We start from the raw sequence: 23,175 nt of genomic DNA on the forward strand, positions 1-23,175 counted from the left end.
AGGTAACATGGCAAGTGAAGAAAAGGGGGTAAAAAGTCATCAATGCTGGCATGCATTACTGTTTAGGCAGTAAATTACTGTACTATTTTTTGGAGAGCCAATTTGGCATTACACATCAAAACCTAAACAAATACATACATATGGATATACTCCGCCTGTGTATCTTTTAACATCTAGAAATATAATTTTGTGGGAAGAATTATAAATAATGTGTTTATAAGGGGTATTAACTCTAAATCATTTCTAACATCAAAATACAGAAATAACTTTAATGATAAATAAACTTGGATCATTTAAATACAGTACAGGCCAGGCACGGCGGCTCATGCCTGTAATCCCAGCACTTTGGGAGGCTGAAGCAGGCAGATTACCTGATATCAGAAATTTGAGACCAGCCTGGACAACACCGTGAAACCCACCTCTACTAAAAATACAAAAATTAGCCAGGCATGATGGTGGGTGCCTGTAATCCCAGCTACTCGGGAGGCTAAGGCAGGAGAATCGCTTGAACTCGGGAGGCAGGGGTGCAGTGAGCTGAGATCGTGTCACTGCATTCCAGCCTGGGTAATGAAGTGAGACTCTGTCTCAAAAAAAAAAAAAAAAATTAATTAATTAAAAAAAAATAAAAATAAATAAATAAATAAATGTAGTATGGTACATCTGCTTGATGTAATGCTGAGCAGCTATTGAAATCATATTTAAGAAAATGTAAAATTGTTAAATATTTAGGAATACAATTAAATGGGTTTTAAGAAAATTGCTCATTAAGTTATTATTTTAATGTTATAAATATATATTACGCTTAATTGCAATCTTTTTTAGGCGAAATTATATATTTCTCATGTAAAAAAGGAATTTACATTATTCCACAATAATGCGATTAAAAGCTTGGTAATGATATTGTGGGTGATTTTATATACTCCTTTATCAGTTTATTCAGTTTGAATTTTTCAGAATTTTATAGTTCATAATGCTAATTAAGCAGTCATAAATAAATCATAAATAGCTTTTTTGTTAGCTATTTTTAAATTGAGGCAAGGTAGTGCAAGCTATTTCCTAAAATAATGTATGTGATTGTGTTTATGTGTGTTTAAAGTTAGGTATAAATTGTATTTACCTAGCACTGACTTCTGACTCATTAGCAAAGTAGACTAATTTTAATCAATTGCCAAAATATTCATAAATAATCATGTAGTCATGTTCATTTCTCAATGAGGCAAACCACAAATTACTTGAACAGCAACCAGAATAGAAGAAAAATGTTTTCTACTTCAATGAAGGCTTTGTTATAGTCTCCATATAGAAGAGGAACAAAGTAAACACAATGTAAGAACTTAATTAAGTTTTTCTTCTGAACATTTCAGAAATACAGGAATTAGCCTACATGTTAGGCTGGTTTGACTGTAAAATAGAAGGTATTTCTTTCCTAGGCTTATAAAAAAACTCTTGGTTTGGGTGTGTATAAATATTTTAATTCCTACATGTTAACATCACAACCCTATCCAATGCCATACTTTTTAAAAGACACTATTTCTCTTATTTATTTGTTGAATAATGGATACAAAAATACAATTAGACAGAATAAGATCTAGTATTTGATAGCACAACAAGGTACCTACAGTCAAGGACAGATTGTCTTCTTTGGGGAATTACATATACAAAGATGTACTGTGCAAGTTTTCCTATCCTTCACTATCTCTTATAAATATCTATAATTTGTATGTAATCTTCTTTACCCCTTACATTTTTCACAGAGCTTCTTGAATATAAAATACTGAAATTTAAAAATTCAATGAAATGTTTTAATCAGTTATAAGATTTGGAAAGTGTGTTATTTTGGGGGCCAAAATAGTTCTCTAATATTTGTGATAACCAAGTTGACTCTTAATTAGCAAACGTTTATAAAGTAAGGTAATTCGCTAGTCTAGTTCCCTTCAGTTTCATAAAAAAGTTCCCTTAATTATATCTGACTTATAGATATAATTAACTGACTTATAGAATCATAGATATAAAAACATCCAAAATTTTATCCATCTATAAATGCATACATTTATTTAGAGCATAAATAGGATCACATTATGCATTAGTTTATAACCTGTTTTTCCACCTTAATAATATACTATGAAAATCAATCTACATCTGTACTGTGGAAATTGTATGTGTTCCAAATTATTTGTTTCAGTCTTGATTAAAATTAAAGTTGAAATAATGACAATTATTTTAATTGCACAGACGCTGAACAAGTTTCAAATTTTAAACTATTGACATAACATTTTGAGACTCAAAAGCATGAAGCTGTCCAATACAAATGTATATAGATAATGGTAATCATTTGAGAATGTGCCCAGGTCTTAAAGGTTCTAAAAACATAAGATTACTAAGCTCAGTTAGGTATCCTTGCCATATTTATATTTATTCTATATTTTGTAAGTACAAAATTATTCTTAGCTAGTTTGTAAAACTCTCATAAAGATCCCATTTCAGCCACGGTCACTTTTCATTAGAGTCTTTAACCCATGTGTGAGACTAGAGTATTTATGTATATGATTTTGAAGGATGCTTTATTTTTTCATGAATGCTTGCTCTTGGAAAATAAATTCAGATTGACTCATTAGCCTTGTCATATTTAAACTAACTACCTGAATTTACTAATTTTTAAATAACAAAACTGTATAAACCCTTCATATTCTTTGATTAGATTAAAAGTAACCTTTCCCCTCTTTTATCAGAAAGTCTATAAAATATAACATAGATTATACTTTATAACATGAAATCTATGTTATTTAACATAAAACAACTATTTTATCCTGTTTCTAAAAATCTGCACTGTATTTGCTTTTGGAGATGTGCCATAATTTATTCAACCATCAATTTTTGGTGGATATTTAGGTTGTTTTGAGTATTTAAAACTTTTATAGCACCTGGAAAATATTACTTGTACAAAATAGGTTATATGTATTCACTGAATAAAAAATCTTCTCTAGATTGCCTCAGGTCCTCAAAAGTTGGGAGGTTTTTATTTATTAAATTCTATACCCCAAAGCCCTCAGTTCACAGGACACACATCTAACTCATTAAATTGTACTGAGTGTTGAGACTGTTTTTTGGGAAGGTAAGGCTTGAATGTATGGCTATGGATGGGGGTCCTCTTCCTAAGATGTCTGTGAGTTGTATATATGGCTGGGTTTCCTGGCCATGAACTAGAGGTTTAGAATGCCCCAAGAACTGGGCCTTCAGTGAAATGAGGACAATGAAATCAAAACATGGAAAAAAGCCAGCACTTACCTGAATGAGGAACATAGCTATGTGGTGAAATTCTCCACGTCCCCCTTGCTTAACAGGAACTGTCATAAAGAATTTGCTGCCATCTCTAGAAAACACGGGCTCCTCATTCTAAAATATGGAAGAGCATAGAACAATCTCAGAAAGATGCGTGCAACCTGTGCTGCCTACTGTTCATTCCTTCATGGGTTATACCAAATACTGATTTAAAATTAGTTAGGAAAATGGGCACACTACTTTAAATAAATGAATGCATGCTATTTTTTAGTTTTTTAAAAGTAAATCTGATACATTATATACATATGTGGTTGAGTTGTGGGAAGGATAAGAAAATTTTGCGCATGGTGGATATGAATGATTTACTATTAGACTAAAGACACTTTCTAAATTGGTTCAAACAAGAACTGTCATATCTTCACATAAGATCGTGTTTAGTGATACATCCTTCAAAGATAAGGAACATGGAAACGTCTGCACCAGTTTATCAAAATAAATCTTTTAATTATAAAATTCTGTAATATATTTTTTGAAATCCTTTCTTCAGCAACTGTAGGTACTTGAAGGTTCATTTCTGATAATGTATTCATAAATTTACTGAAAATACAAAAGACAACAGGCCACAAAATTGAAAGGATTCTATAGAAAGTTATTTAATTCAAATTTACCATCCTTACTGCTCATCTCTCCACAAACACAGAAACACAAACGCCCACCTACAACTGTGAGCCCATTTGATAATTTTTAAACTCTGGTGACACATTTAATCAATAGAATTATTTTTGAAAATTAAATGATGAAAGTCATATATACATATATACACACATATATTTTACATATACACACATATATATACATATATATACACAAACATTAAGAAAATAGATTTATCTGATGAAACATTGAGTTTTTTCTGCTGGATTCATGAGAGTGATTACATATATGGTATAAAGCAAGGCTTTGATATGGGTCCTGAGTAGCTCTGCACAGTCACCTTCAAGCCCTTTTAGATGACTTGGCCCTCTACTGTCTTTCTGATCTCATATTTTTCATTTTCTTGCTTCTTCACTCGGTTCCTGCATGATCCTGCTCCAGGGCTTTTGTACTTTGTATTCTCTTGGTCTGGCTCTTCCTCTTATCTCTTTCAGGTCTCTGGTCTGAAATCTCCTTATCAATAAGGTGTTTCCTTATTACTCTATATAAAGTGAGACTAGGAAACTCAGACCATCCAACTCTATCTGACATCTATCATCTCCTTTTATTTTCTTTCTAGTTTTCCATAGCACCTGATATAGTTTGGATCTGTGTCCCAACCAAATCTCATGTCATATTGAAATCCCCAGTGTTGGAGGTGGGGCCTGGTGGGAGGTGACTGGATCATGGGGATGAATCCTTCATGAATGGTTTAGCAGCATCCCCTGGGTGCTGTCTCATGACAGTGAGTGAATGAGTTATTACAAGATCTGGCTGTTTAAAAGTGTATAATGCCTCCCCCATCCCTCTCTTTCACCTTCTCAGGCCACGTGAAGTGTTGCTCCATGTTTGCCTTCTGCCATGATTGGAAGCTTTTTGAGGTCTCTCTGGAAGCAGAAGCTACTATGCTTCTGTACAGCCTGCAGTACTTAGAGCCAATTAGACTTCTTTTCTTTATGCATTACCTGGTCTCTTACAGCTGTGCAAGAATGGACTAATACAGCAACTAACACCATTCAGTGTATGATTTGTGTATGTATGTGCTTGTATATGAATGTATGTATGTATGCATGCATGAGATTGGTACAAAAGTAATTGTGGTTTTTGCTATTACTTTTGATGGCAAAGTATGTATATGAATGTATGTACATATGTACATATCATACATGAATATATGTATATATGAGATTGGTGCAGAAGTAATTGAGGTTCTTGCCAGGAAAAGTAATGCCATTAAAAGCCATTCTCCCTTTGTACTTCTCTCAAAAGATGAATAGCTTTTTTCTCATATACGGATATATGAGCATTCTCCCATTTACATTGCCTTATTCCCATTAAAAGTAATGGCAAGAACCTAAATTACTTATGCACCAGTCTCATATTTACATATGTATGTATGTATGTATGTATGTATGTACATATGCATGCAGTTCTCTGTAAATGTACGCCCCACAGGCAGGAAACTTGTATTTTTCACTATTGCATCTGTAGCACCTGGAACAGTGAATATCATGTAAATTGAGTTCAATAATTATTTACCGAATGAATCAGTCAATTAATAAGTATTTTAATATACTGAACAGTCTGATTTTAGCTTCATTTATAATACATCTCTTCACAGTAAAATAAGGATATTTTCCTTATCTGCCTTATGAACATTCATGAAAATATAAGTAACATATGTAATAAATTTAAAATTCTAAAGTAATATACCATTCAAGGTTGGAAAAATTGTATAACTGAGCATATAATGGATACTGACAAAATACTTGACTGAGTGAATCACTTCTTTCAACTATAATAAAGTCAATAATTCTATTTGTTCCATCTCCTGCTCCTGTGGGAAATTTCTCTCTTGGAGTTTCTTTTGTCTAGAACAACCTTTTCGTCTTCCTTTTTCTGCTAAATCTTATTCATTTTTTACTTATTCTCATGAAACAAAAGAATTTCAAAGATTTCCCTAGTTAGGAAATCTCTCCTCAGATATTCTAAAAAGTATCTTGTATTCATCTTTATCATGGCTTCCAGTGCAGTCTATTACATTGATCTATTAACTTTTTGGCTTCCTTCACTAGGCAATTAATAACTGAACTAAATTTTAAATTTTATCTGTTTAGCTCTATTGCCTAGGACGCGGTAGGTCCCAACTCATAATTGGTGAATAGATGAATGTATGGATACAATGAACAAAAATACTAGTTATATATATCATTCTATCCACCAGATTTACCCCCACATAGCAACTCCTACCTTACCATTCTCCCTTTGTACTTCTCTCAAAAGATTAATAGCTTTTTTCTCATATACTGATATATATGAGCATTCTCCCATTTACATTGCCTTCTTCCCAGTTCTAGTACCTTACAAGTAGTTCAGAAAAGGAAAAGATGAGGGCTACAATCTCAAACGCCTTGCTGGACTAAAAAATCTGCCCCCCACACTTGACAATGTCTGGTGATAAACATTCAGTTCCATACAAGTAGTGCCAATCTCACTGCTCAGTTTCATGACATTATACAAGTCAGTGTTTTTGACACACAATATGGTGAACTGGGGATATTGGACTCTATCCCTTGACCAAATCTATCATACAGTGGTCATCCCAACTGCATGTCCCTTGAAAGCTAGGCTAAGCATGCCTACTTCTCTTTGCCTTATCTACTATGCAAAAAGAGTACATGATGATTCTATTAAATGTATAATTATCTTAGAAATTTGCTGCTTCTTATTACTGCTACCATGCTCATCCATTAAATTTCATATAACTCTAAGTATTTCATAAAATTCTCTTAGAGCTTCTGAAGAAAAAAATCAACTGTGAAAAATGACCAACGGCATTTACTAACTGAATAATAACTGGATGCTTTGTTTTTTAAAAAAGTTTCTATTAAACATTCATAAATTGGGGATTTAAAAATTAGATAGCATAATCTCTAAAGAACATGCATTATGTTAACATATGTTAAACTATTACGAATGTCACTGGCAATAAAAGTAACAGCAAAAGATGTTTAATAACGGAGGGAAATTCAGAATGCATCATCAGTATTGTGTGTTATATATTTTTCATTGTTCTTATTTTCTGTATCTAACTGAAATTTGTGAGTCTATTATTGGCTGTAAAATCAGAGATTTTTTCCATTTTATTTTGTATATTGACTAAGGTAAAAGTATTTATATTAATAGATAATCATGTATAAAGACACATATACTCATAATATATATACAAACATGAATCTGTGTCTATCCATCTACCTACCCTTCAGACAAACAATTATTTATAATCCTTTTTACTTTTGTTCTTAATCATTCAGTAACTATCTATTGAGCTCTTCTTACATTTCGAACTCTATACTAGGCATTTGATTTACAATTAGGAGCAAAAAATAAACATCCTCACACCCTTGTATCTTAGCTAAAAAAAAAAAAAAATCATAGCAATAATTGTGTAAGTGTTACACAAAGATTACACTTGACTTTAATATAACTTTTATTGGGAGATGTGATTTGGTTAGGCTAGAGGAAGTGACTTCTTATGTAGGTGATTTAAGCCAAGGTTTGAAAAAGAAATAGGCTTCAAATAAGGAAGTTTGAGGGAATTTTGTTCAGAAGGAAGGGCACTCATGAAGTCCCTGTGAATATGAGGGTCCATGTAGCTAGACTGGAGAAAACACGTAAAATGATTCTATGACACAGAGCTGAAAAAGTTTTCACTTTCATCACTTGTGGACCTTTTAAGGATGTTGGTCTTTATCTGAAGGACAGAAAGAAGAGAGAAAAGTTCTCTTGAGTTGTGGAAGTGCAAGTATGAGGGGAATGCTAGTAGCAACAATTAAATGCATATTTTAAAAAGGTCACTCAGTCAGCCTGCAGTGTGAACAGATTGGCAGGTGCCTGAGGGGTTGAGACGTGTTGGATCTGTAGTTTGAACATGGACAGTGTTTGTGAATTAGAGGAAAGTAAATTGACTTGAGAGATGTTTGAAAGTAAAATATGTACATATTAATTATATATAGATAAAAATGAGAAAAGATTCAAGGATGATTATTAGATAAATAGTTTTAAGATCTGCATGGATAATTATTGTCATTGACTCCTATGCTAAAAATAAATAAGACTGACTAGAAAAGGAATGAGTTCAGTTTAGACCTGGGGAGTATGAAGCTACTTTTACAGATTTAAGAGGAGATGGCAAGCATAAATTTGGATATTTCAGAACTCACTGAAGTGTCTGGATAAATGTGAAGGTTCAAAATACGGGTGGGTGGTCATTAACACCACAGACAGAACATAAAACAAAAGAGGGCTTTAAAGAACAAAAAGAAACCAAACCAAACCATACCACACATATTATTTCTCTTTGTAAAAACTCAGTAATGGAGTTAAGAGTAAAATGAATTCAGCTATATTTAAATAAGTTATTTGTGTTTCCTTCTGAATTGTCCAGGATGAGACCATGTAACAGTGATTAGGTTTTTAGTCTGTCATGTTCATCTTGATTCCAGCCTCATTTATGTCACAAACTAGAATTGTGAGCTAGAATACAACTAAGAAGAGAAGTATTTATTTGGATAATCTCCATGATCAATTTATGTAAAGGTCGGGTCAATTTTTCAGACAATTTGAACAATGCTAATGATTTCCAGTTTGGTTAGGTCCTGAGTTTTTCTCCTTCATCGACATAAAAGTGTACTTACCCAAATAATTTAAAAAGTGATCCCGGCAGTTATTCTGCGATTTATGTCTCATAAAAAAATGGAAGGAACCTTTTCACAAATGGTGCCATATAAAGTCCAAGTGATAAGTGATCCTTTTAATGAAAAAGGATCACTCTGTCAAACCTAGCAAAGCCTTAAACTCATACTTTTCACAGAAAGTTATCACATAAGAAATGGGTAAACAGGATGGTCACAATGGCCAAGATGTGACAGACCACCTATACTGTACCTGCTTAGAGAGCCACGTATCTGATGTCATCTCATATTTCTGAAACAAAACAAGTAACTCCATGAAGCATCTAAAGACCAAAATGAGCATATATAAATTTAACTTTTTAAAAACACAGTTTTCATCGGTTTTTTTTTTTTTTTTTTTTAACCTCTCTTCAACTGGTGAAATACCATGAGAGATTTCATTGTCATTATTGATTTAATCTGAATGAGTAAGTAGAGAATAGGGACTAAATGATAATTTAATTATAAAGTCTTTTCTTTGGTGAACTCTTTCAGAATTCCCAGCAGTACCTCACCAGGGATAGAGGATCATTTTCCAGCTCTGTTTGATTACCTCATTCAAACTGTTTTGAACCTCCAGACACTCTCTTTTCACCTCTAGGCATCATTGGGAGACAAAATTATTAAGTCCTTCAAAGCAACTGGGCAAACAGCCAGGAATAAAATTAAAAAGTAGACATTCTTTCAATATTCAATTCACTCATAATCATGGCCTTCTTTTTTTCTTATCAGTAGTAACTCAGTCTTTGAGAAAAATATGAAACATTTGAAATGACAAAATTATGTGCCCCTTGAAAACAGTCTTGGAATAGAAGAGAGCCAAAATCATACTACAAAAAGCGAAATTAGACTAATTTAACCTCAAGTTAAATATATGTAGAAAAAACAAGCTTTAGAAATACTGTTTACATGTAATGACATGAAATATCTTGTGGTTTCCTGAAAGAAATGATTCTGTAATAAAACTATTTGAATTAAGAAAGATAAGTAACAATATATGAGGGATTGTCCTATATGCAGAGGTATCCATCTCAAATTGTTAATAATAAATTATTTATAGGTTTTAAAATACTAATTTCTTTTTCTAAATTCATGTTATGATTGTATTATAACTGATCACTTTCTCTTTTCAGGGCATTTTTTTAATATATCTTCATTACATGAAGATATCAAAAAATATCTAACTGAATCATTTCTTTGTTCTCCATTTACACCCTAGTAATAACCATTATTGATATCTATAAAGCACAGAAATAAAATAGACACCAATGCCACTGCTTGTTAGTACCACCAAGTTTTGGTAGAATCCAAGAGAGCCCAAAACTTCATGTGTTATTGTTTGTCTCATTATTTCAATTAACAGAATACAAAGTTTTTTAAACTCCATACATAGAATAAAATATATTACAATATCAATAAGGTGTCAAATCAATAGTATGATAGGATTACTGTATCTATTTTCTATTGAAGCATTTTAATTTATCTTTGCAGTTATCTGTATACAATGAAAATATTTACAATATCTTTATCTAGAAGGGCTTTCCCTAATTAACTACAATATATGTAGGCTGATTTTTAAATTTTTACTTTAATTTTTTATGTAAAAATCAAGACGGTGTCTCATTATGTTGCCCAGGTAGGTCTCGAACTCTTAGCCTCAAGCCATTCTCCCCACTTGGCCTCCCAAAGTGTTGGAATAACAGGTGTGAGCTACCCATGGCTGGCCTGTGTCTTTTTCTTCTTCTTCTTCTTTTTTAAGACAAAGTCTTTCTTTGTTGCCCAGGCTGGAGTGCAGTGGCCCTATCTTGGCTCACTGCAACCTCTGCCTCCCAAATTCAAGCAATTCTCCTGCTTCAGCCTCCTGAGTAGCTGGTGTTACAGGTGTGCACCACCATGCCCGGCGAATTTTTGTAGTTTTAGTAGAGACAGGGTTTCACCATGTTGGCCAGGCTGGTCTCAAACTCCTGGCCTCAGGTGATCTGCCCACGTTGGCCTCCCAAAGTGCTGGGATTACAGGCATGAGCCACCACAGCTGGCTTGTAGGCCAGTTTTTAAATGACTTACTAATCAGCCAAATAAGAAACCAGCCAGAACACTTTAACAGATACATGGAGAAATCCCAGTCAATCTATAATCTAGCCAAAAGAAAGAGATGAATTTTCTAACAATACAAGCTTAATGAGAAGAGCATCAAATGGTTCATTTAACTATCTCATTTCCACGACTATGCTCATCATTCTACTCAAAGAGAAGTCTGCCTCTTGAGGTCTCTTCTTCATAGACCATTTAAATAATATGTTTTAAAGTTTTCACCTACAGTGAATTGCACAGATTTGAAGTATATAATGTGATGAGGTTGACAAAGTGATCCCATCAAGTTATAGGACCTTTATTTCTCCCCAAAACATTATCTCATGCTCCTCCCCGGAGGTTCTCAAAAGGCAATCACTTCTGATCTTTTTCCCCAGAGACAGCATATGCCTGTGTTAGAAATTCAGATAATTGAAATCATGCATTAAATACATATTATGTACTGTGTAGTGTGAGGTTTCTTTCACACCACATGTTTTTGAGATTCACTCACGTTGTTGAGTATATCAGTATTTTGTTTCTACTGCCAAGTAGAATTCCATTGTGTAGCTATACCTTACGTTAAAGTCTATTCCCTGTTACTGGACAATTAAATAGTCTCTACTTTTTAGCTATTGTAAATAAAGCTTCTCTACAGACTGTTTTTCACAAATCCTTTGGTGGACACATTTTCATTTCATGCGCAAATACTTGATAATGGAATTATAATGTATGGGTTTGTTTTTTGTTTGTTTGTTTTTTGTATTTTTTTGTGACAGAGTTTCACTGTTGTTGCCCAGACTGGAGTGCAATGGCGTGATCTCGGCTCACAGCGACCTCCACCTCCCAGGTTCAAGCAATTGTGCTGCCTCAGCCTACCAAGTAGCTGGGATTACAGGCATGTACCAACATGCCGGGTTAATTTTGTATTTTTAGTAGGGACAGGGTTTCTCCATGTTAGTTAGGCTGGTCTCGAACTCCCAACCTCAGGTGATCAGCATGCCTCGGCCTCCCAAAGTGCTGGGATTACAGGCATGAGCCGCCATACCTGGCCTATAATGTATGTTTTTATATATGTGCATGTGTGTGTATATATATGTGTGTGTGTCTCATTCATATATACACAAAAAATTGTATTTACATATATGTTTAATTTTATTGGGAACTAAAATATTATTTTAATGTAATAGTATTATTTTACATCCCCACCTGCAAAGAATGAGAATTGCTGTTCTTCACGTCCTCTTTAACAGTTAATGTTGTCAGTATTTTTGTGATTTTAGTGTAGTCATTCTAATGATGTGTAGTATTATATTGTTATAATTTTAACCTATATTTTGCTAATGTCTAATGAAGTTGTGTACTTTTATTTCTTATTTTTTAATTTTGTATATAGTAATGGGATCTCATTTTGTTGTCCAGGCTGGTCTTGAACTCTTGGCCTCAAAAGATCCTCTCACATCAGCCTCCCAAATTACTAAAATTACAAGGATGAGCCACTATACCTCGCCAAATGTTGAGTACTTTTTCATGTGTTCATTCTCTTCCTTATAAGTAACTGTTCACATGTTTTGATGTTTTTATGAGGTTGTATTTTTATTATTGAGTTATAGAATTTCTTTATATGTATTTTTTTCTGATACACATTTTGCAAACTATTTTCTTCCAGACTGTAGTTTGCAGATCCATTTCCTTAATGGTGTCTTTCATGGGAAGTTTCTAATTTTATTGATGTCCAATTGATTATTTCATAATTAACGATTTTTTGGCTTATTCAGTATAGTAAGGTTTTATTTCATATTTTCCCCTAGAACATTGATAGTATTAGCTCTTAAATTTAGGGCTATGATTTATCCCAAATTGATTTTAGAATATTATATGAGATGTCAAATATCATTTTTGTTTTAATCCAACAGGGATGCCAATTATTTCAGCACAATTTTTCTCCATCGAACTGCTTTAGCACCTGTGTAGAAAATCAATCAATCATATAAATGTGGGTCTGTTCTCTGGCAACCATTCAATTTAGTTGACCTATTTGTGGTCCTTATGCCTCCACTAGCATCTCTAGGTTTTGCAGCTTTTATTTATTCTTGAAATCAGGTAGGGCTAACTCCTTCAATTTTATTCTTTTACAGGATTGCTTTGACTTGTTCAGGTATTTTTCATTTCCATACTAATTTTAAAAACAGCTTGTCTCTTCTGACAAAAAAATCAGAAGGGACTTTAATTGGTTTTATATTAAAATTATGGTTAAATTTGGGTAGAATTAATAGCTTAACAATATTAATCTTTTCTATTTAAAAACATGGAATAGCTTCCATTTATTTAGGTCTTTCAAATGCCTTTTAGCAACATTGTAGTATTCAGTATTGGGGTATTTCACAATATTTGTTAAGTTTATAATTGTGTATTTAAAGTTTTAAGGGTTTTAATGGTATTTTAACTGATTTTTTTTACTTAATATCACTAATAGACAAGTTAGAATACTGGTTTGAGAAACCTGAATACCCTCTGGACTTACCTGCCACTTGTTTATATTTTACCCCATTTGCTTCCTTACACATTGTGAGTTTGTATTCTAGGGTTTTTTGTAGGCTTTTTTTTTAATGTACACAATTTTGTTATCTATAAATGCAGATTTACTTCTTCCTTTCCTAACACTATCCTGATTCCTTGTTAAGTGGGGCCTCTGGAAAAGTTTGCATCACAATACTGAGAATGGATACCCTTATTTCACTGCTAATCTTAACATGAATAAGGTTAGTGTTTGCACATTCAGTAAGGGGGTACTTTATGAGTATCTTTTAATGGATTGGGGATGTCTCTTCTTATTCATTTATGTTGAAGGTTATCATGAACTGGTTTTGAATATTATCAATTGCTTTTTCTTCATCTACCAAGATATTTAATTCTTTTTTCTTAATATAATAAATTATACTGATGGGTTTTCAATATTAAACCAACCTTAAATTCCTGGGATTAACCTCATTTGATCATAATGCACTATCCTCTATTTATATTGCTGGAATTGAGTATTGATATGTTTAAGGATTTTCTCATACTTGTGTTGATATGATTTGACTATGTCCCACCCAAATCACATCTTGAATTGTAACTCACAATTCCCATGCGTTGTGGGAGAAACCTGGTGGGAGGTGATTGAATTATGGGGGCGAGTGTTTCCTTTGCTGTTCTCGTGATAGTGAATGAATCTCACGAGATCTGATGATTTTGCAGTGGGAGTTTCCCTGCACAAGCTCTGTCATTGCCTCCTGCCATCCACGTAAGATGTCGCTTGTTCCTCCTTGCCTTCTGCCATGACTGTGAAGCCTCCCCAGACGTGCAGAACTGTAAGTCCAATAAACCTTATTATTTATTTATTTTTTTGGAAATTGTGCAGTCTCGGGTATGTCTTTATTAGCAGCATGAAAACAGACTACTACATGTGTTAATGAGAGAGATCAGTCTAAAATGTCGTCTCTTGTATTTTTCTTGTCTAGTTGTGGTATCAGTATTATTCTACTCTTAAAATATTAGTTGAAATGTTATCTTTCTTCTTCACTTTCTAAGGAGTATAGGGATGCTATCATATACTCCTTAGTAAGAATGTTATAGTGTCTGAATATTTGCTCCCCACTCCCGAATCATGTTAAAATTTAATTGTGATTGTGAGAGTGCAACAGTATTAAGAGGTAGAATCCTAAGGGGTATTTAGGCCATGAGAGTTCTGCCATCATTAATGGATTAATGCCTTTATCATGGTAGTAGGTTTGTTATCACAGGAGCTGGCTCCTTATAAAAGGACAAGTTCAGCCTCCTTTTGTTTCTCTCTCTCTCACCCTCTCTTTGCCCTTCTGTCATGGGATGATGCAGCAAGAAGTCCCTCACCAGATGCCAACCTCTCGATCTTGAATTTCCCAGCCTCCAAAACTGCAAGTCAATAAATTTCTGTTCATTATAAACTACCCAGCCTGTGGTAGGTTGCAATGGCAACACAAAACAAACGAAGACAAGGAATTATAGGATTTATTCCTTAGTAATTGAGAGAATCCATCAATGAATCCACCTGCTTCTAGAGTTTTCTTTGTGGCAAGGTTTCTAATGATGAATTAAATTTATTTAATTTGCTAAATAAATTTATCTCTAATTCATTCTTTATTTTTTATCTTAATTGATGTAAAATTATTCACATATTCTTCCTTTCCCTACATTCACTTTGGTGATGTATTTTCCTTTATTTTAGTTGACGTGTAATTATTGTATATATTTATAAATACAGAGTGCTATTTTGATACATGTAAAATATGTATAATGACAAAGTCAGGATAACTAATATATCCATTACCTCAAACATTTATCATTTTTATGTGTTCTAAATATTCAACATTCTCTTTTCTAGCTATTTGAAAATATACACTAAATCATTATCAACCACATTCAATGTTCAGCGCTTCAGAACACTAGAATTTAATCTTTTTATATGGCTGTAATGTTGTATCTGTTAACTAACTACTCTCTATCCTTTCCTCCCAAGCTTTTCGGACTCTAATAAACACAATTCTACCCTCTACTTCTATAAGCTCAATTTCTTTTAGCTCCCAGATAGATGCAAGAACATGTAATATTTATCTTTGTGTTGACTCGCTTATCTCAGTTAACATAATGTCCTTCAGACTTATCCATGTTGCCATGAATGACAGAATTTCATGCCTTTTTTTATGGCTGAATAGTATTCCGTTGTATATGTACAACGGAATGTTTTATGTATATATACATATATATACACACACACACTTTTTAAAAGAACATACATGTATACTTTTTAAAAACTATATTCATTTATTGATGAACATTGAGGCTGATTCTACAACCTGACTATTATGAGCACAGCTGCAGTAAACGTCAGATGCAGGTATGTATTTGATACACTAATTTCCTTTGTTTCGGATAAACGCCCAGTAGTAGAATTGCTACTAACATATGTTAATTATATTTTTAGCCTTTTGAGAAACCTCCATACTGGTTTCCATAGCAGCTGTACCAATTTCTTTTTGTTGTCTCTGCTTTTGAAGTCTTAGCCACAAAATCTTTGCGTAGACCAAGGTCCACAAGCATTTTCTCTGTTTTCTTCTCATAGTTTTATAGTTTTGGAAATTATGGTTTAGTTTTTATTTTGAGTTGAATTTTGTATATGGTGAGAGATACAAATCTAGTTTCATTTTTCCACACACTGACATCCAGTTTCCCAGCAATATTTACTAAAGAGGCTGCCCTTTCCCTGATATGTGTTCTGATGCATTTGTTGAAAATCAGTTCACTATAAACACACGTATTTCTTTCTGAATTGTCTATTCAGTGTTTTCGTTTCAAACATCGTATTTTTCAGTTCCTGAAATTTTATTTTCATTTTAAAGTTTGTATTTCTCTGCTAAAATTTCTCATCTGTTTATTTATTGGAGCTATTCTCTTTTGTAAGTTGTTAGATTTATTTCTAATAACTTTGTTATTGTATAAGTGAATTTATATGAAATTTAAAAACATGCAAAACCAATTTATAATAGACATAAGAATATTAGTTGCCTCTGAGAACTGATATTAATTGGAAAAGAGGACAAAGAAGCTTTCTGGGATAATAGGGATGTTTTACATCATGATGAGGTGTGAATTATGGGATATATCCATTTGCCAAAACTCATTTAACTGCACACGTGAGATTTCTTCTCTTCATAGTACTTTACTTATACCTTGATTTTTAATTTTTTATTAATACATAATAATCATACATATTTTGGAGCACCTGTGATATTTTGATACGTATATACAAGGTGCAATAATCAAATCAGTGTATTTAAGATATCCATCACTTCAAACATTTATCATTTCTAATAACTTTTAAAACATTATGTGTCTGCTAATTCCAATATTACTATCCTTTGTAGGTCAGCTTTCACTAGATATTTTTGAGAAAGGGGAGTAGGTTATATTTTTCACTTTTCTACATATATAGTATTGATCATATGATTGACATTACAAATGCTACATTGTTGATAGTCTTTATTAATTGTACTTTTCCCTTTAAAAATGTAAACTTTGTCCTAGTAGACAGTTAATTTACAGACAGATGAACTTGATACCTTACAGTGTAATTGAAAGGTGATTAGAAGGTGTCTAGAATAGCCCTACTTCTAATGCTCTTTCTTTCTGGGTTCTCAGTTGAATACCCGGGGTTTTCAGGGAGATCTCTTCACTATTGTTGTTCAGAACTCTAACATCCCTAAGTACTTTGCAACTTGCAGATTCTTCATTTGCTTCAAAAATTTTTAGTGGTTGTTTTCTTTAAGACAACATGGAAGCATATATGTATGCACAGCTAAGCACTGAGCCTAATACTTAAGGGGCCCTCTTCACAGATTGCTGGAGTCCTTTTCTATATAGCTCCAACTTCTCTGGTCCCTGTCCTATAAATGCTAGTCACCAAAAAAGCCTCAAACTCTGATTCTCCCTGTCTGCTTAGATCGTAAAGATCTTTTTGGTCTGCTTGGGCTCCATCTCCTTGCCATTTGGTCTCAAAAGTGTTGTGAATAGAAAGACATAGCAAGGTTGATTTTGTGCATTTACTTGATTTCAGCATTTATGGTCATGATCCTCCTAATGTCCCATATCTGAAAACAGCTGTTTTGCATATTTTGTACAATTTTACAGTTGTTTACAACAGAAAAGCTAGTCAGGTAACATTTACTACATCTTTTCCAGAACAGAAGTTTGAAAATTCAGTTGTTAATCTAAAAATCCTTTACCCAAATACCATACACATAACCATTTAAACTTATTGCAATATTTTCTCTACCAGGAATCTTAAAATGACACACAGAATTTACTACAGAGTTTATAAAACTGATATTAGGAATTGAAATGTAACATGATTTCAAAACAGAGTGGTTCGTGAACCAATATTTTTACTTGTTTTACTTAATTTTGGGACAAAAACACTGTTATTTTATCAGATCTATCCGAACTGCAGAAAAAATTAAAAGGAATATGTTTAAAGAAGATAGGAAAGAAACTTCTTATATTCTCAAGATAATCAAAGACAAAATATGGAGAAAAATTCCATATCTGAGGAAGAAGCTAACGTGGCTTGGATTATACTTCATGCTGTATAAAATTAATTTGGTTTTCAAAGCTCAGTTTGTTCTCTTCTGCTTATCATCAATATTGTTCACTTCAAAGTTTGGAAGCTTTATAAATTAAAGTATATATTCTCAATAGAATAATTCTTTTCCTACTAGTTTTAAAAGTTAAACACTGAATTTTTTGTACAAAGCATTTTCTGATTCCCCTTTGTAAAGTTGCACAAGCTACTTCATTTTAGGCATAAAAGAAAAGTAAATTATACTCACTTTACTACAAGCACCAGTAGTGGTCTCACAGACTGTGAGGATGGAGATATTCTGAGGTCGGTTTAACCATCTTACCACAGTCTTGGTATTGCTTACCCATTTAACCATAGTGATATAGTATTCTCTAGTTTGGAAACAAAATTGAAACATATGTTTAGAGCCAGGGCATTGATATAGTACCAACAATATACATTTGCCATTTTATACATAAGAATAACTGAACTACTCTAAGGATGTTGCTTCATATTAATTTATGTATAGATAGATAGATAAATAGAAATCTACTCTTTTCAAAATTTACATAAATACAAATATATGTGTATGTATGTATTCAAATGGACGCATACATATGTATACAAATATACAGATAATTTGAGAAAAAATTTGAGAGTGAATTATTTCCCAGAAAAGTATTTCTTGGAAAAATCAAAACAATCACATGCTAGACATTTATGAAAATGTTCTATTGATTAGTACTCCTTTACGTGCAAAATAAGTATACATTTATAAAGTTATGTTATTTTTTTCTTTAAAATCACAATCAGTGAATCATCGAGAATAATCTTTTCCAATTAAAAGGCAAAGATTATTCCTGGCTTAATACTTATCTTTTACATAACCTCTGTGTTGTTTTACTTTATACATGGGGACTTTGGCTACCAAGGTTTGAATGGCTTGTTTTGGTCTTTGCCAGTTGTAGACCAAGGATCAGTCCCAATTTTTAATACATATTTTTTTTTCCATGTTGTTAATTATTTATTGGAAACATTTTTAAACAAGGAATGAATCAAATTAAAGAACATGAGAGTCTATTAAATTCTTGGTATAATAAGGATATAATTCATGGGGCCAATTATGTCCTCATGGTAATTGGTAATTGGAAAAAGTTTATATTTCCTTTGTAACACATACGTTTGGAAGTGTATACAATATGTCACAGAGCTTCCAACTCACACGCAACAAAATGCAATCATCAATACTCATCCATTTATGATAAAAATTACAAAAAACTTTTCGAAAAACTTGCCCAGTTTCAGAACAGATCAGTTACTTTAGAAATAGCCATCCAGTCTACAGCCATACCACCCTGAACATGCCCGATATTATGTGATCTCAGAAGAAATAGCCACCCATGTGTCATGGAAAGTGTCATCAATATACTGTATTCAAACTAATTAACCTAGTTTTGGCCAGGCACAGTGGCTTATGCCTGTAATCCCAGCACTTTGGGAGGCCGAGGTGGGAGGATCATGAGGTCAGCAGGTCGAGACCATGCTGACTAACATGGTAAAACCCCGTCTCTATTAAAAATACAAAAAATTAGCCGGGTGTTGTGGCACACCCCTGTAATCCCAGCTACACGGGAGGCTGAAGCAGGAGAATCACTTAAACCCGGGAGGCGGAGGTTGCAGTGAGCCGAGATCGTGCCACTGCCCTACAGCCTGAGTGACAGAACAAGACTCTGTCTCAAACAAAAAAAAAAAAAAAAAAAAAAAAAAAAAAAAAAACCCATAGTTAATTAACCTAGTTTTATATGACTTAAAAAAATATCAACTACAGAAAAATAACCTCTTGATACAAATCGCCTGTCTTTAGAGGTATCTGGGATAGATATCCAACTACGTGAATGTTACATATCTAACATTACCGAGTAGCTACTTCTTCCTCTAGAAAACCTGTTAGCCTCTCAAAGTGAAGATGTCAGTAGAAGGACAAGCATAACTTGACATACAGGGAAGGCTGCCATATTTTTTTCAACAATCTCTTCAAGACATCTGGCAGCTTTCATAACTAGCTGAGCTCTGCTTGAAAACTGCCTTTAAACTCAGTAAAATCAAAACATGAAGTGCCCTAAGTAGAGCTAATAAGGCAACATTGAATCAAATATGCAGCTGGCTTCGGTATAATCTTTGTCCATATCAATAGGCCTTGTGATCCTGCAAAGAACAGTGTCCTGTTCACTTTCACTGTGTTTCATTTAAGCCGATTATTTTGCATACACCATTATATTTAGCAATGTGAATATTAAAAAGTAGAAAATGAAGTATTAACCTTTAATAGATTTTTCTAGAGAATTTAGCTTATAGAAAAATGATACTAAGTACTATAAATAATCAGAAAATAATTGCTGAAATGCTGAATAATTGATACACACGTTGTAGAAATTTGAAGTAAAAAATTAATTTGAATATTGTAAACAACTAACCAAAGACTGCAAAATCAAGAAGGTCATATTTTCTGGTAAAAATTTAGACTGAACGGATATACAGTTGATTTTCTAATCTAATCAGAAATTTGTCTCAATTACCTGCCATAATATTGTATTTTGTGCAATATAAGGTAACAAACTAACAGGAATAATTTTAAAAATAAATACCAACAACAACAAAACAATTTATTCATCTTGAGAGCTTTCCTTTTCAAAGTTGGTCTCAAATGAAATGTTACAAGAACATCTTTGCAACACCTCACAGGCATGACAGAATATATTGATTAGCTAAGATGCCAAATTTTGACTTAAAAAAACAAAACTTAATCTTTGGGAAAGAATGAAAAAGTCAACCAGTACAAATGTGGAGAATAACTGATTTTTAAGGGAACACTAACTTAGTTGTAAATTGTTAAGTTGAAAATCATTAATTTACAGCAATAAACTTATATTTCTTTTTGATTAAATATTGTGATTATTTTGTTTGTTTTTACATAATGTGCCTTATGGTCATAAACAAAGCATAATCTGATGTGAGATACCTCATTATAAACCTTGCTTATACCCAAGAATGACCTTGCACATGGTAAACACAATCTGAAGAGTGAAGGCTTTCCACAAATTTTAATTTGTAAAGTCAAACAAATGGCCATTTCAAACCACTGAAATTTCTATGTTAAAGTGTTGGAGATAGCCAAAATGGAAGCTCAAGTAGAGCTTGACACATAGGCAGGGAGGAAAGATATATCTATTCACTAAATCACTTCCTATGTCCTTTCTTTCCTTGCCCCAGGAGCCTAGGTGTACAGCTCCCTGTGATTCATATTGACTGATCATGCTTACTTATAAGTATTCAGGTTGTCTCTGAATGAGGGAGTAGGGAAGCACCCTTACCTGGAAATTCCACACTCCTTGGCCTGCCTGCTGCAGATGTAGCTGTCCTCCTGGAACTCCATCTCATGAACACATTAGATCTGGTGTTCCACGACCAGTGGCCAGCAGAAGTGTCCCTTTCTTATAACTGGGTTTCCTGCTTGTTCCTAGTCTCCATGGCTCTGGATTACCCAGGAAGTCCTCGAGGATCTGGTCCTCTTGAGCCACAGATACAGAGACAAGCTAGTTAGAGGGATTGCACTCAAGTCAACAGAGACTTTCTATCAGCTGGGTGGTCTGGCACAGAAGATCTAATTGTCCACAAGGTTATGTGGAATGGAGGCCCCAGCATCACCTGCAGACAGGTATGTTAGCAGTTACACCGTGTTTTCACGGCCTTCCTGTCCAATCGTTGCTCTGTGTTTACACCAAAATATTCATGTAATGTAGTTACTTTGAGCTCATTCTCTTCTCGATAATCTGTGATGCCTTCCCATAAGTATATTGTGATGGTATTCATAACCAAATTATACCAAATTATATGCTATGTTCCTCCAAGACCATCTGTTAAAACTATGCCTTATTGTAAGAAGGGTTATTCAGGACCTTCCATTGAACATTATTGTAAGAAGGGTTATTCAAGGAAGCACTTCCATGAAGCAGCTCCAAAGACCTCCTGTTAATAACTATGGCATTATGTTAGAGGGTTATTCAGGACACTTCCATGAACATAGGTTAATTTATTAATTAGATTTTCTTGGAAGGCACAGATATTCCTTGGAAGACTGAGAGATGTAGGCTAGATATACTTAAAGAAATAAGGAGAGAAAGCATGAGAGTGTCAAGCCCAGAGTGACAGGGGCAGAATGACCATGTTAAATCAGTGATGCAGGTTGAGAACAATGGGTCACAAAAGATAGGTGACTACAGAAAGGTTTCTAAGAAGTAAAATAATGCTAAAGACATAGAGTAAGAAGAAACCAAGGACGAATCATTTCTTTTACTTTTCAGACTAGAGAGGTCTACACAAATGACTATGTATCACTTCTCCAAATTAATGTGACTTATCCAATCTGTGGAAAATCTTCATGATTCATTATCATAAGATAAAATTTCCCTGGAAAGTAAATATATATTTTAAAATTCACACTTAAATTTTCTAATAAAGGTATTGAGTGATTGCAATACCTAAGTGAACAGTACAACAATTTGGCAAAATGTTTCTTCCTTCCAAGATGAGATAACCCATCTAACTCCCACTGGTTCTGGGAATATTCAAGAAGGGGCATTATCTTAGTTTCTACCATGTTACATTCTTTTCAGAATCAATATAGACTGTGATTCAGATAAATATAAACTGAATGGTGATGAGATGAGTCTGAACTGAATTACTATTGAAGAAAATTTGCACTCATTGTCTACACTGGTGAAATGACTTCAGCTGAATCAGATATAAATAAACAAATAAAACAATTGAAGAGAATATGAGGAAAATAATTAGGGGAAGAAATTGTGCATTACTATAGATTATCTTATTCTTTTAATTTCTTTTTAAATCATATAAATTAATTAAAATGTATTTTACAGTCTTTGATGAGTATAAGCATTGGGTTGAAGGGACAATGATAATGATACTAGCTTGGGGAACTTTTTCTATTATAGGGATAAACATTAGTTATTATAAATAAGTAAACCAATCGTCCAGATAAACGATCAAACAGACCAAAAAAAGAACCTAAGATCTTCAATTCAAACAACAAAAAATGTTGTTCTCCAGTGTGGAGGTCAGAGAATCCGGTTTATAAGGTAGTGCAAATCATGAAAAAAGCTTTCTATATTGATCTTACTATTATTCCTCCTTATATTATTATTGTAGTCATTGTGGCGATTTTATTAAGAGATGAAAGCTAAGAGA

General features: G+C 33.3%; 1 protein-coding gene across 1 annotated transcript in view; it reads right to left on the minus strand.

Moving 5' to 3' along the window:
• DPP10 (dipeptidyl peptidase like 10) overlaps window positions 1-23,175 on the minus strand; it is a gene marked incomplete at its 3' end in the record, with an annotated part of 621,968 nt that overhangs the window by 20,816 nt on the left and 577,977 nt on the right. Inside the window, exons 11-13 of the mRNA XM_017883864.1 lie at window positions 18,179-18,302; window positions 8,920-8,958; window positions 3,286-3,393 (exon numbers count right to left, since the gene is read on the minus strand). Coding sequence (XP_017739353.1) covers window positions 3,286-3,393; window positions 8,920-8,958; window positions 18,179-18,302 — 271 coding nt within the window. The remainder of the gene's footprint in view (window positions 1-3,285; window positions 3,394-8,919; window positions 8,959-18,178; window positions 18,303-23,175) is intronic.

The sequence above is a fragment of the Rhinopithecus bieti genome, unplaced genomic scaffold, assembly GCF_001698545.2.
Source record: "Rhinopithecus bieti isolate Rb0 unplaced genomic scaffold, ASM169854v2 scaffold_14174, whole genome shotgun sequence".
Lineage (NCBI taxonomy): Eukaryota > Metazoa > Chordata > Mammalia > Primates > Cercopithecidae > Rhinopithecus > Rhinopithecus bieti.